The 12302-nt window shown below is 60.1% G+C and overlaps 1 protein-coding gene across 3 annotated transcripts in view; it reads left to right on the top strand.

The window, feature by feature from the left end:
• Positions 1-12302, top strand: part of DAGLA (diacylglycerol lipase alpha) — a 66459-nt gene that overhangs the window by 39039 nt on the left and 15118 nt on the right. For all 3 annotated transcript variants that reach the window (XM_070360478.1, XM_070360480.1, XM_070360479.1), the window contains exons 4-9: positions 831-932; positions 1710-1848; positions 4994-5081; positions 7057-7191; positions 7738-7815; positions 9627-9751. In XM_070360478.1, the coding sequence (XP_070216579.1) occupies positions 831-932; positions 1710-1848; positions 4994-5081; positions 7057-7191; positions 7738-7815; positions 9627-9751 (667 nt within the window). The remainder of the gene's footprint in view (positions 1-830; positions 933-1709; positions 1849-4993; positions 5082-7056; positions 7192-7737; positions 7816-9626; positions 9752-12302) is intronic.

The following is a 12302-nucleotide window of genomic DNA, read 5'->3' as shown; positions in this document are numbered from 1 at the left end:
GATTGTCAGACTCCAAAGCCTGGACTCTTGGCTGCCACATGGGGCTGCCTGTGAAGCTGGGGCTTCCAGTGCTGTCCCTGGGGTGGGGGGGTGGCGTCTGTTCTCCTCCCTGCTCCCCACACCCAACCCCATGTCAGCCCTGGGCTCAGCCCTGGACAGGGTGCTTTGGGCAGCTGGTTCGCCCCTTTCCTCTTTTTGCCTCAAGTGCTAGAGGCTGCCTCCCCAGGAACAGCTATTTCCATGAAATGAACACCCTGTCCCCCAGTTCTCACAGCCCTGAACCATGGACCTCATCACTCTCATTTTACAGTGGAGGAAATGGGGGCTCAGAGATTAGGTAACTTGCCTAAGATACAGTATTAGTCGCTTAGTCGTGTCCAACTCTTTGCAACCCCATGGAATGTAGTCTGTCAGGCTCCTCTGTCCATGGGATTCTCCAGGCAAGAATACTGGAGTGGGTTGCCATTTCCTCCTTCAGGGGATCTTCCCAACCCAGGGATCAAACCTAGGTCTCCTGCATTGCAGGCGGATTCTTTACCATTGAGCCACCAGGGAAGCCCCACGTCTGATTCCAAAGTTCACAGATACAATTCTAATTCCTGAAAGAGCAGGGAAATGCCTCTTCATCATCTGCCTTTGCAGTCACCTTCTCAAAGAGGTGTCAGGGCCTGAGGGCACGCAAACCAGAGCAGGGGATGGGATGGCCACACTCCCTGGGCTTCTGCATCTCAAGGCCTGAGAGGGGGGTGGTGGGTGGTTTGCTGCTGAGGAGCCGGGCCCAGGTTCCAGGGCCTCCCCGTCCTTCAGCTGGGACCCTGCTCTGCTTGCAGCCATCCTGGTAATCGAGTTCATCTATGCCATCGTGGGCATCGTCTGGCTCACCCAGTACTACACCTCCTGCAACGACCTCACTGCCAAGAACGTCACGCTCGGTATGTTGGTCAGGCCTGGGGTGGCAGGGACAGGCCAGGTTAGAGAGGGCAGTCCCGGGGTGGAGGGGACACTGCATCCTTAACCCTGGGTTGGGGGCTTCCCCGATGGCTCAGTGGTAAAAGAATCCACCTGCCACTGCAGAAGACAAGGGTTCAATCCCTGGGTCAGGAGGATCTCTTGGAGAAGGAAATGGCAGCCCACTCCATTATTTTTGCCTGGGAAATCCCATGGACAGAGGATCCTGGCTATAGTCCATGGGGTCTCAAAGAGTCAAATGTGACTGAGTGACTGAGCACTCATGCAACCCTGAGGTGGAAGGGACATGGCCAGCCCTAACTCTAACCCTGAGATCAGGGGTCGGGGGGCCAGGTTAAAGGGTAGTAAGCTAGATACCTTGAGGAGGAAACAGTTTCTGTGAGCTTGGCTGATGGATTGGCTGGGCGAGGCTGTAGCCTTCATCCTGAGGTCCACTGTCCCCGCCTTGGGGGGCCCTGGTCTGGGGGCACGCAGCAGCAGGCACAGAGCTGACCAGGGCTCTGGAAACCCACATAGCCGTCTGCTCTGTGCCAAGGATGGGCCTGGCGGGGGGGTGGGGGGGTGGTCACAGCTCAGCCAAGGGACGGCCAGGTAGCCGGAGGCTGGGGCTGGGGCCTTTGGAGTCTGACTGTAGGGCCCCAGAAGCATTTTGAGGTAGGGAGGCCCCAGCGCCCCTTTCTTCAGGGTCAGAGAGGTGTCCCCAGTGCCATGCCCCTTGGCTTCCCACCGCTCCTCCGCAGGGATGGTCGTCTGCAACTGGGTGGTCATCCTGAGTGTGTGCATCACGGTCCTCTGCGTCTTCGACCCCACGGGCCGCACCTTCGTCAAGCTGAGGGCCACCAAGAGGCGGCAGCGCAACCTGCGGACCTACAACCTGAGGTCAGTGGCCAGGCGGGGGTGGGACTCGCTGACCCCGGGCAGGCAGAGGCCGGCCCCGGGCCTCCCTCACTGCATCTCCACCTGCGTGAGCCCCAGGTGCTGGCCCAAGGCTTCCTGGTCTGTAAAGTGGGAACGCGATCATTCCTGCCTCGTGCAGCTGCCGGGATGTTTATCAGAGTGGTGAACACTGGCGCTCACGGGAGCTTCGTGCTCAGATCATCTTCAGGACTAAAAACACGGGAGTAATAATAGGAAGCACTCAGACAAGTGAGCCCAGAAGTGCACGTATTAACTTACAGTAACTCCCTGAGGTCGCTGTTGGTGTCATCCCCATAATACAGAGGAGGAAACGGGGGCACAGAGAGGTTATGTGACTTGCCTGAGGTAGCGCAGCTGGTCAACAGTGGAGCTGGGTCAAGCTCAGTCAGTCTGGCCTTAGAGCCCTGGCTCTTAACCACTAGGCGAGGCTGCCTCTAGGATTAAGGGGGCTGCAGGAGGTTAACCAAGGCAGGCTTCTTGCCGGGGGGAGTGTTTTTCACAGTGTTTTGGAGAAGGACGGAGGCAGAGAAAATGAGGCAGGGCGTCCAGGACGGTCACAGAGTTCCTGTTTATTGAAAGAAAAAGAGCAGAAGGGCTCCCAGGGTAGGCCCCAGTGGCTCCCGCTCATTGAGCTTCTGTCCGGGGTTAGGCCCTGCACTTCCACCAGTAGTCCTTTTCATCCTTTGGCCGACTCTGGTGTGGCTGTGAGACCCATTCTACAGTTGAGCGGTCCGAGTCCCAGGGAGGGCAGGCCACGTGCCCCGAGTCAGGTTGGTGGGGGAGTGAAGCTGCCACTCCACCCCCAGCCCAGGGCAGCAGGGGTGGGAGCCCTCACCCAGAGGAGCGGGCTGCCTGGGCCCCCACCCCACCCTCCCACGCCCCTCCGTCCAGCCCCCCTGGGCCCTCCACGTCAGCTGGGCCCTGCAACCAGAGCCACACCCACGCCTGGACTGGCCACCTCCCAGCCCCAAATGCCAGGTTTGGGAGCCAAGGCCCCAGAGCCCGTTGTTCCTCCCGGTGGCGCAGCTGGCCACCACCGCCTGTCCCATTTTGCTCATTCCGAGCACGTGCCCCCACCTGACCTGGTTTCTGGGCTCCTGGGGCCCTGGCGGGGGAGGGGGGGGGCGAGGAAATTCCCCTCCCCTACTCTGGATAATTGCCTTTGGGGCCCAGGGCAGCCAATGCCTTTAAGGTGGAGGTGGTTGGTGGTGGCTGTCATCTGAATTAGTAAGTCTTCTAGCGGTTCTGGGCCCTGTGCGGGTTGTAAAAGGCCTCAAGTTCCTAGACCCCCACCTGTTGCGGATTTTCCAGCTCTTGGATGGGCTGGAGAGGGCAGCCCAGTCCATGACTGGGTTACTGTGACCACCTCTCCGGCTCTTCCCCCTGGCCCCCTCACTCTGCTCTTGGACCAACAGAAAGTTTTTCTTAACAAGGACGTTTTTCAAGCCTGCTGACCCTTCATCTGCTTCCAGGTTTGGCTTTGTGCACAAGCCGCGCTGATCCACACCGTTGGGTTATTTTAGTTTCTGGGAGTTAGGGAGCTGCTCAAGTCCTGGGCCCTTTCTCCTTCTGGCGAAATCTGGAAGGGTTTGGGATGGGTTCTTCTCACCACTGCTCCTTGGGAGCCTGACCTTGGATCTCTGCTGGAGTGTCTGCCCTCCTTTCGCTTTAGTGAGCCCCAGGGCAGAGGTGTGCCGGGTCCATGAACTTTCGGTCCAGACAGAATGTCCCTCCCCGTATCTTGGTCTCTGTAGCCCAACAGATGTATTAGGCCAAACATGTCATTGGCTCCATCTGCCCCCTGGTGGGCATAAAGTGTACTGCAGTAGAGTATACAGGACTTAATCTGCCAGAGGGAAGGGAGGAAATTGTCTTTGAATGTTTGACAGCCAGTTTGGTTAGAAAGAGTTAAAGAACGCGATGCTCTGGGTACTCAGCTTAGCCGACATGCTGTCCCTTCATCCAGCCCCCAGTAGAGGGGGGACGTTGGCTTAGGATATGAGGCTGCCCAAGTCCCTTAGAGCTGGCAGGTTCCAGAAACAGCAAGTCCCTCGCCCTGTTTCCTAACCCACTCCTGTCACCCTGATGGCCCTGTGGCTTCCCCTGTCCTTGTGGCCCGTAGCGCTGTGGCACCAGGATTGGGAGCAGGAAGCGGCTGTTAGCTGCAGAGAGGAGGCGGAGGCAGCGACCGCCTGGCCTGTCACTGCTGATGGATGCTAAGTGCCTTGCAGGCATCCAGGGTCATTCAGAGCCTGCCCCTCCTGACCACCCAGCACCAGGCTCTGAAAGGGCTGGCGGGGAGGGCGCATGTCACGAAAGCCAGCCAGCCCCTCTTGCTCAGTCTGGAAATGTACATTTTTAATGTTGGATCTGTGATCTTTATGCTCAAAACACACACTGACCTCTGGACACTCAGCATTGGAAGGGTCTCTGTGGATAACTGGCCAATCAATCACTCTTGCTTTGAGTGCAGACTCCTGGGTGTCCTGCCTCCCCATCAGAGCAGCCATACCCACTGGGGCTGGGGGTGGAGGTGGGGGAATGGAGAGGAGCCAGCCATGCAGATGAAGGGCAGGGCCCTCTCCCCTGTAATATAACGGATCTAAGGCGCTGCAGCATGCTGAACCTCATTCAGCCCCTTAAGCTTCCCCAAGTACAGAGATGAGAGAAATTCTTTCTGAGAGGGGAACAGGTCTGGCCAGCAGGTCTGCTCCCAATGTGGAATAAATCGGCAGGGAGGCCCAGCACTCTGCCGCCATCTCCCAGGGCCCTCGGTTGGAGCCTTTGGCGTGGGCTTCAGGGCAGCCCCCAGTTCGGGCTCCCAGCTCCGAAGCCCCCGGGTGTGCTGGTGTCCTTGTGAAAGAAGCTGGAAGCACAGGCCCCGGCCTCGGCCAGCAGGAGCCCCTCAGGGAGAGCCCTGCAGGCTGACAGCTCGCTGGCCCCGTGGCTTTGATCCGGCCCAGGCCTGTTGTCCCCCCAGACCCTCCTGCCGCGGAGCCCTTTGCCAGGGCCCTGAGAACAGGCTGCCCTGTTTCTGTAATGTCTGGGCCCAGCTCTTCTGGTCCAGCCCTCTGACCTCACACATACCAACTCTCCCCCACTGCAGGCACCGCTTAGAAGAGGGTCAGGCCACCAGCTGGTCACGCCGGCTCAAAGTGTTCCTCTGCTGCACTCGGACGAAGGACTCCCAGTCAGTAAGTACTGGGAAGTCGCCGCCCTGGGGCTCGGGTCCTTGGCTCTGCCAGGTGGGGCGGGGCCGGGCTTTGAGCAGGACAGGAGGTGACAGCCTGCTCCTCAGAGGACCTGTTGTCATTCACCACCCGACTCCCTCCTGCATGTGAAACAGCCCTTCCCTTCCTTTGTCAGGGGACAGAAAAATGGGAAGACCTTTTATTGACCCCCTTGGAACTTAGAGATGAGTCTAGGAGAAGAGGTACTCAAGTATCAGGGTGACCTGAAGACAAAGAAAAGCAAGCAGCATCTCAGCAGCTGCAAGGGCTTCCCTGGTGGCTCATCAGTAAAGAATCTGCCTGCCAATGCAGGGGACATGGGTTCGATCCCTGGGTTGGGAAGATCCCCTGAGGCGGGTATGGCAACCCACTCCAGTATTCTTGCCTGGAGAATCCCATGGACAGGGGAGCCTGGTGGGGTACAGTCCATGGGGTCGCCAGACTAAACCACAACCAGCTGCAAGTCCTTCTGTAAGATCAGCTGCCGTGCGGTCAGTGCGGCCCTGGCCGGGCACCGTCAGCCCTCCGCACCCACTAGGGCGCTGCAGAAGGAAGGTGGGTCAGCAGTGGGTGGCCCCTGGGTGGGGGAGGGGAGGCAGGGCCCTGGGGAGCCCTCCGTGGAGCCCCACCCCCTCCAGTGCTGGCAGGGTCCTTAGGGATCATCTAGCCCCACCCCTCATTTTGCAGATCAGGCAACTGAGGCCCAGAGAGGTGGAGTGACTTGCTCAGCGTCCCACAGCTAGGTAGTGGCAGAGCCAGTGAGGTCAGGAGACCACTCCTGCCTGAGCCAGACAGCCAGTGCCCTCCATGGAAGCCACCGGAAAAGCCTCCAGTGGCTCCTACCCACCCGCAGCCCCTGCTGAGCCATAGAGTGAGTAATCAAGTGTAAGAAAGCCCCTCCCACCCCCGGAGGTTCCCTGGTGGGTGGGAAGCACCCCCACGGGGCTCTCTGGGGGGGTCTCATCCAGGGCACATCCACCCCTCCTGGCAGGCAGATTAGGGGCTGGTGTTGGACTGGGAAAAGGCAGGGGGTTCCCCAGAAGCTGGGTCCCACCAGACACTGATGGTGATCAGGTCAGGTCAGGTCAGGTCCCGCCCAGAGTTTTGATCAGCTCACACTATGTTGCTCAAACATTTGCACTGGATGCCAGGATTTAAAAATCGGGGGCGTTTGTGTCGAGTTCAGTATTTCTAGATTCGGCCCTTGCATTAGGCGCTTGAGTTTGCAGCCCTTGATTTTTCTTCTCTCACAAGTGCCAGATACTCAGGGGCGAAACCCAGCAGGAGAAAGCCGGTTGCCATGAGTCTGTTCCCACCACAGCCTCTCCTGACAGGTTAGGGAAGAGGTTCCAGGCTCCCACTTGTCGGGAGGCAGAGAGGACTCTGCACAGGGCTGGCAGGGTTGCCTCTGTCCGCACGACCTCCTCCCAACCCCCGGCCCCAAGCACGGGTGTCCTGAGGACAGAGCTTGCAGGGCAGCTGGGGGCCAGGGGCCCTGCATCACACACCCCTTCTCCAGACACATGGTGGGGGTCCCTGAGCCTCCAGTTGTGGGCAGAAATGGGAGGGGGCCTGAGATCCTGGGCTCCAAAGGGCCTTTAGCGGGGCCATTCAGGGTCACAGCTGGAGGGAGGTGGGAAGAAACAGCATGGGAAAAAAGCAGCCAGGAGCTCATTTGGCTCCTCTGCTGGAGAGAAGGGCGGAAGGAGAAACAGGCCGAGCCTGCAGGCCTTGGTTCCTAGTCCTGGAGCAGGAAATGGCTCGGGGGTGTCAGGCCAGTGCCTGAGTGCCAAAGGAGTGCCAAGGACAGGACGGGGGGTGGGGGAGCAGGGCCGGAGAAGGGTCCCTGCGGACGCCCATCCCCGGGCATTCACGCCCGGCCTCTGTCCTCTCTCCTGCTCCCTGCCACCGCCCCCCGCCGCCTCCCTGGACCATGTAGGATGCCTACTCGGAAATCGCCTACCTCTTTGCCGAGTTTTTCCGAGACCTGGACATTGTGCCGTCGGACATCATCGCCGGCCTGGTGCTGCTCCGGCAGCGGCAGCGGGCCAAGCGCAATGCCGTGCTGGACGAGGTGAGCCCACGCGCGGGTCACGTCCCCACACTGCCCTCCACCGAGGCCGTCCCTGCTGCCCCCAGGTTCCACACTCCCCTCCCTTCCCCAGCTCACCCTCAGCTAGCCACCCAGGGCCCCTGCTAGAGCTGCTTCCCTCTGCAGGGCCCAGAGGCTGTCTCCACCCATCTACCATCTAATCACAGGGGCCCCATGACCCACCCAGCTCTGTGCTTGGGCATCCGCGCTTGCCTCATCACCCGCCCCCCTGCAACTCGCCAGTCCTAGCTGGGGTCTCTGCGCATCTCATATAAATTATGTTTTCTCCTGGCCTGGGCCGGCTCCCTCGCCTGGCATGGATGGTTTGGGTGGAAGGGAAACAACTGGAAATATGAGGAGACCTCGGATTTGGAAAGTGGGCCAGGTCGTGGAAGAGCTAGAAACCACACACCTCTTTGGGCTCTCAGGGCCTTGGGAGGCAGACAGAGTGCAGAGCCAGGGCCTGGACCCCTTTCTCGGCCGTGCGGCTGGGCCCGGGGCAGCCACCCTCACGTGCCTGTCTTCCAGGCCAACAACGACATCCTGGCCTTCCTGTCTGGCATGCCGGTGACCAGAAACACCAAGTACCTCGACCTCAAGAACTCGGTGAGTCAGGACCACCCCCAGCGCGCGCTGGTCCCTCTCTCCCTCTGCTGGGCTTACCCGAGCAGACCACCTGCCCGCGGCCCTTGAGGCGCTGGCTGCACCTGCTCCGCTCTGGGTCCCGCCTCAGTTCTCCAAGCAGCCCCCTTCTTCCCAAACACACTCTGACCTGCCCCCTCCACATTGCTTTGGTTCTACAGGCAAACCCCTTGAATCGGCTCCACTGAGCTCAGAATGTTTGGCCCTGGCCTCCTGAGATTGTCAAGTACTTCCAGGAGCTGAGCTGCTGTTATTCTTGCCATGGTTGTTATTGTTATAAAAGGCAGCAAGACGTAGCACTTGGTTTCCAAGGTTTTTTTTTGAGTAGCAGGAGCTCTTCTTAAGCGCCTTTAGTAGAAAATCTGGCGTTGTGTGTCCCAGTGAAGGAAGGGCTGGTCGTAGGCTAGGGGAGCCCCTCACCCAGGGCTGGAACTTCAGCCAGAGAGCAGACCCTGCGCTGGGAGCAAACAGATTTAATGTGCGGCTCCCCACCGGGGGCTGTGACCTTGAGTGAGTCCCTGACCCCACTGAGACTATTCCTGCAGCAGAAGCGGTGCTGGGCCTGCCTTCCACCCAGAGCCCTGGTGGGGAGGGGATGAGTGAACACTGGTGCCCGTCAGGACAGCTGGTTAGAAAGGATTCGGCCTTCACATCTGACTCCCCTGGAAACGCCGGTTCTCCATCGCGCCACCACCGCGGTCCCCCGCCGGCCCCACCCCACTCTGCAAATCGGGCGGGCGTTTGCATCCCTTCTCCAAACAGCCCATCCATAGCAGGCCCCCCGGGTGCCCGTCCCCGCCTCCCTCGGGGATGCCCGCCCGGCTCGCTCTCCCCTGCGGAGGAGCGGGGCGGGGGTGGAGCCTCCGAGCCCCCAGGTGCTAGCGCCCCGCCATCCGGCATGAGCCAGAGGTTAATTTCCTCCTCCTGCGCCTTCCTGAAGAGCAGACCAAGCGGCCCCGGGATGGTTCCACCCCTCTGGGCCCTGATTAAGGTGCTGCTTATTTCACTTCACGAGATGACTAATCACCGTCTTTAACTTTTACAAGGTGACTAATTCCCTCTAAGTGCAGGAGTCCCCCAGCGCCTGGGGCGCCCGGGACTGGGGAGAAGCGGCTTCCTTGAGACACGTGTGCCTCCTGCCTGCCTCCCTGGGCAGACTGGCTGATAACAGAAGCCACTGGCCTCAGACACCGGCTTTCAAACCGGCGCCTTTCTCAGAACGATCCCAACTGCCCCAAACGCCCTTGAGTCAAGCCAGGGTCTCCCTGAGTGCGGAGCAGGGCGGGGATGATTGGTCTGGCCCCCAGCGTGTCTGCATGTCCAGGGCCGGCCCTGCTGTTCCTGGCCTGGGCATCCTGCTCCAGAGGGGAGGGTCCAGGCCTCTCGGGGTTCAATTGCCCTTCCCGGGGACTGATGGCCAAGGTGGGTGATTGTGGCGCTCACCTCCCCCTCTCTTCCCTTCTTGGGAAACCGGCAAGGAAATCGATCCAGTGCTCTGAGTGTTTTTCTGTCCCCAAATCATTAATTCTGAGATTGGAGCAACAGGACAGGTCTCGGGAGGTTTCGTGCCCTGGTTGCACGCAGATAATTAGGGAAATGGAATTATCATCTGGAGGCACGTTCCCTCCTCCACGCAGGGTGGGGGTAGCCGTGGTCTGCAGCCTGTGGGGAGGGCAGCTCCCACCTCCATCGCCTCTATGGAGGGGAGCCCGTGGGCGCCGAGGCTACAGGCAGGAAGGGCAGGAAGTGACCCTCCTCTGCCTCTTCTCTTCCAGCACGAGATGCTCCGCTATAAGGAGGTCTGCTATTACATGCTCTTTGCCCTGGCTGCCTATGGCTGGCCCATGTACCTGATGCGGAAACCCGCCTGCGGCCTCTGCCAGCTGGCCCGGTCCTGCTCGTGAGTACCCCGGCCCCTCCTGGATCCCCGCCTATGGCGAGTGCAGAAGGGCTGAGGTCACAATGCCGGGCCAGCCCATGGTGGGGCGGGGCCTGCCACCGTGCCCGCTGCAGCCCACGCTGCTGCTCCTCTGCACCATCTCTGGGCCAGGACCTTTTTGGTTCTGCGTTATCCTGGCTGGGGTTTTGGAATCACACTTTGTGGGTTTGAACCCTTACTTTGTCACTTTCAGAGTCAGGCATGCTGCTCCTCTGCACCATCTCTGGGCCAGGACCTTTCTGGTTCTGTGTTATCCTGGCTGGGGTTTTGGAATCACACTTTGTGGGTTGAACCCATACTTTGTCACTTTCAGAGTCAGGCAAGTCAGCACACCTCTGCAAGCCTCAGTTTGCTTATCTGTGAAATGGGGATTGAAACACATACCTCCTGGAGCTGTTCTGAGAGGCTGAAATGAACCCAGCATCTGGCTGGCAGGCCACTTCCTTCCCCCTACCCCCCATCTCCCTCCCCACCCCTCTTGACCACTCCCCTCTGCCCACACCCTCCCTTCCCCCAACTCCCCTCCTGTGCTCTGCCTTTCTGGAAGAAAGGCCTTTCTGGGTAGAGGCCCAATCCAAAGAAGCCTCTGGAAAGGCAGCAAGAAGGCCCTTTGTGAACGGCTCCAATCCTCTTCACAAGGAATTGGCAAGACCTCAGCTGGGTGCCGCCCTCGGCCAACTGCAGGGGGCGGCCGGAGTGGACTCTGCCTTCCTAAGTGGGCCAGAGGAGGGCTCAGCTCCGTGAGGGCCCCTCCCCTTCTCTGGCATCTCCACCTTCTGCCCAAGCCTGACAGAAGGAGGATGGTTGCCGAGGTTCCCTGTTTCAGACAGGCTGGCATGTTGGGCGGGCAGCTTCTGTCCACCACACCCCTTCCCTCAGGGCCCATGGCAGCCACCCCCTCCTTCAGTGTCCTTTCCCAGAAAGCCGGGGGGCTCTCTGGGTTGTCGTCACCATCCCCCAGTGACTGATAGAGCCGACCAGGGTACCCCACGCCCCTCCCTGTCTCTGCCAGCCCACAGGCAGCATCCTTGGAGCCCCTGTGGCCACTGAGAGGTCCTCGGAATGAGCCCGGCTCCAGGGGTCCTGAGACCTGGGCTCCCACAGCCCTGCTCCATTACTCACTGGCAGGGCAGGGACGTCATTTGCACAGGCAGACCTCTCCTGCTGGGGCAGGATCCGGGACGGGGGCGGTGGGGGGGGGCGGCGGTGTCCCTGGCGGTCTGGGCATCTGAGGCGCTCTGCCAACAGGGGCAAGGCTGCATTCATATCAGCTTGTCAGAGCCGCCAGAAGAGGCAGCAGAAAGACCTCAGACCCGGGAGGGCCCAGCTGGGTCCCTGCTGAGAAGAGCCGGGTGCTGGAAGGTGGAGAAGAGGCGGGCCTGAACTCCCAGCCTACAGCCCAGAGGGTCAGGCTCCCTTCTCCGAGCCCAGCCTGTCCGCAGCAGCCCAGGTTCCCAGCACGGGCTAGATGAAGGACTACCCACCTGCCTCAGGCCAAGGCCTGTCATCTGGAGTGGTTTTCCCAAACCATGCAAAGCATGGCAAGCCAGGCCTGCGTATGCACCCCCCAACCCTGGGGACACCCCCATTCAGCCCCAGCCCTGCCCTGGACGTCTGGTGGTTGGTCTCCTGTGGGCAGGAGAGGCCCTGACAAAGGCCAAGCAACTGCTCAGGGCTCCCATGGCCTCTGAGCCCCTCAGCACCCAGCCTCCTCTAGGCGGGAGTGCTGGCCTCAAAGGTGCCATGGGCCTTCCCTCCCAGGCTGCTGGCCCTGCCGCTCTTGTGGTTCCCCAGGCCCCCAGATCACTGACTCGGGGGCTGCCCTCTCTGGTGCGTACCGTGTGCCAGGCTCTTTCTGCATCTTGGGCCTCTGATCTCACCCCAACCTTGTGAAGTAGCTATTGGCGCCTGTCCCCCCCAGGGCATTGCAGTCAGGAAGGGCCACCAGAGCAAGGATTCCAGCCAGGGTCTCTGTCTCCCCAGGCCACGCTGTGGCCGTCACATGCTCGGTGCTGGAGGGCCAGGCTGAAGTTGGAGAGGGCTGATAGCTGCCTGAAAACGAGAGCCTGGCCCACAGACCTAGAGCTGTGTCCACTTGGGCCAGCAGTGGCAGGGGAGAGGGGAGGGGTCTCACGGAGTAAATGGAGGTGGTTGCCCACCCCAGGCCCAGTCGCTTCCAAGACGTGGCTTGACCCTGGGTTTTCCCATGGAGGCCTCTTTCCATTGGGAGGTCTGCATCAGTCCCTCAGGGGCTGCTGCAGAAAAGACAGACCTCTCCGTATCACCTAAATCTAGGATTCTTAGTAAAATCTTAGCCGTCAAATCAGGAAAGCAGATGGTGGCTGCAGCCATGACATCAAAAACGCTTGCTTCTTGGAAGAAAAGCTATGACAAACCTAGACAGCATATTAAAAAGTAGAGACATTACTTTGCCAACAAAGGTCCATCTAGTCAAAGCTATGGTTTTTCCAGTAGTCTTGTGTGGATGTGAGCGTTGGACCATAAAAAAGGC

Source organism: Bos mutus, chromosome 22, assembly GCF_027580195.1.
Source record: "Bos mutus isolate GX-2022 chromosome 22, NWIPB_WYAK_1.1, whole genome shotgun sequence".
NCBI lineage: Eukaryota > Metazoa > Chordata > Mammalia > Artiodactyla > Bovidae > Bos > Bos mutus.
The sequence above is the reverse complement of the archived record's forward strand: the minus strand, read 5'-3'. Positions and strand labels throughout refer to the sequence as shown.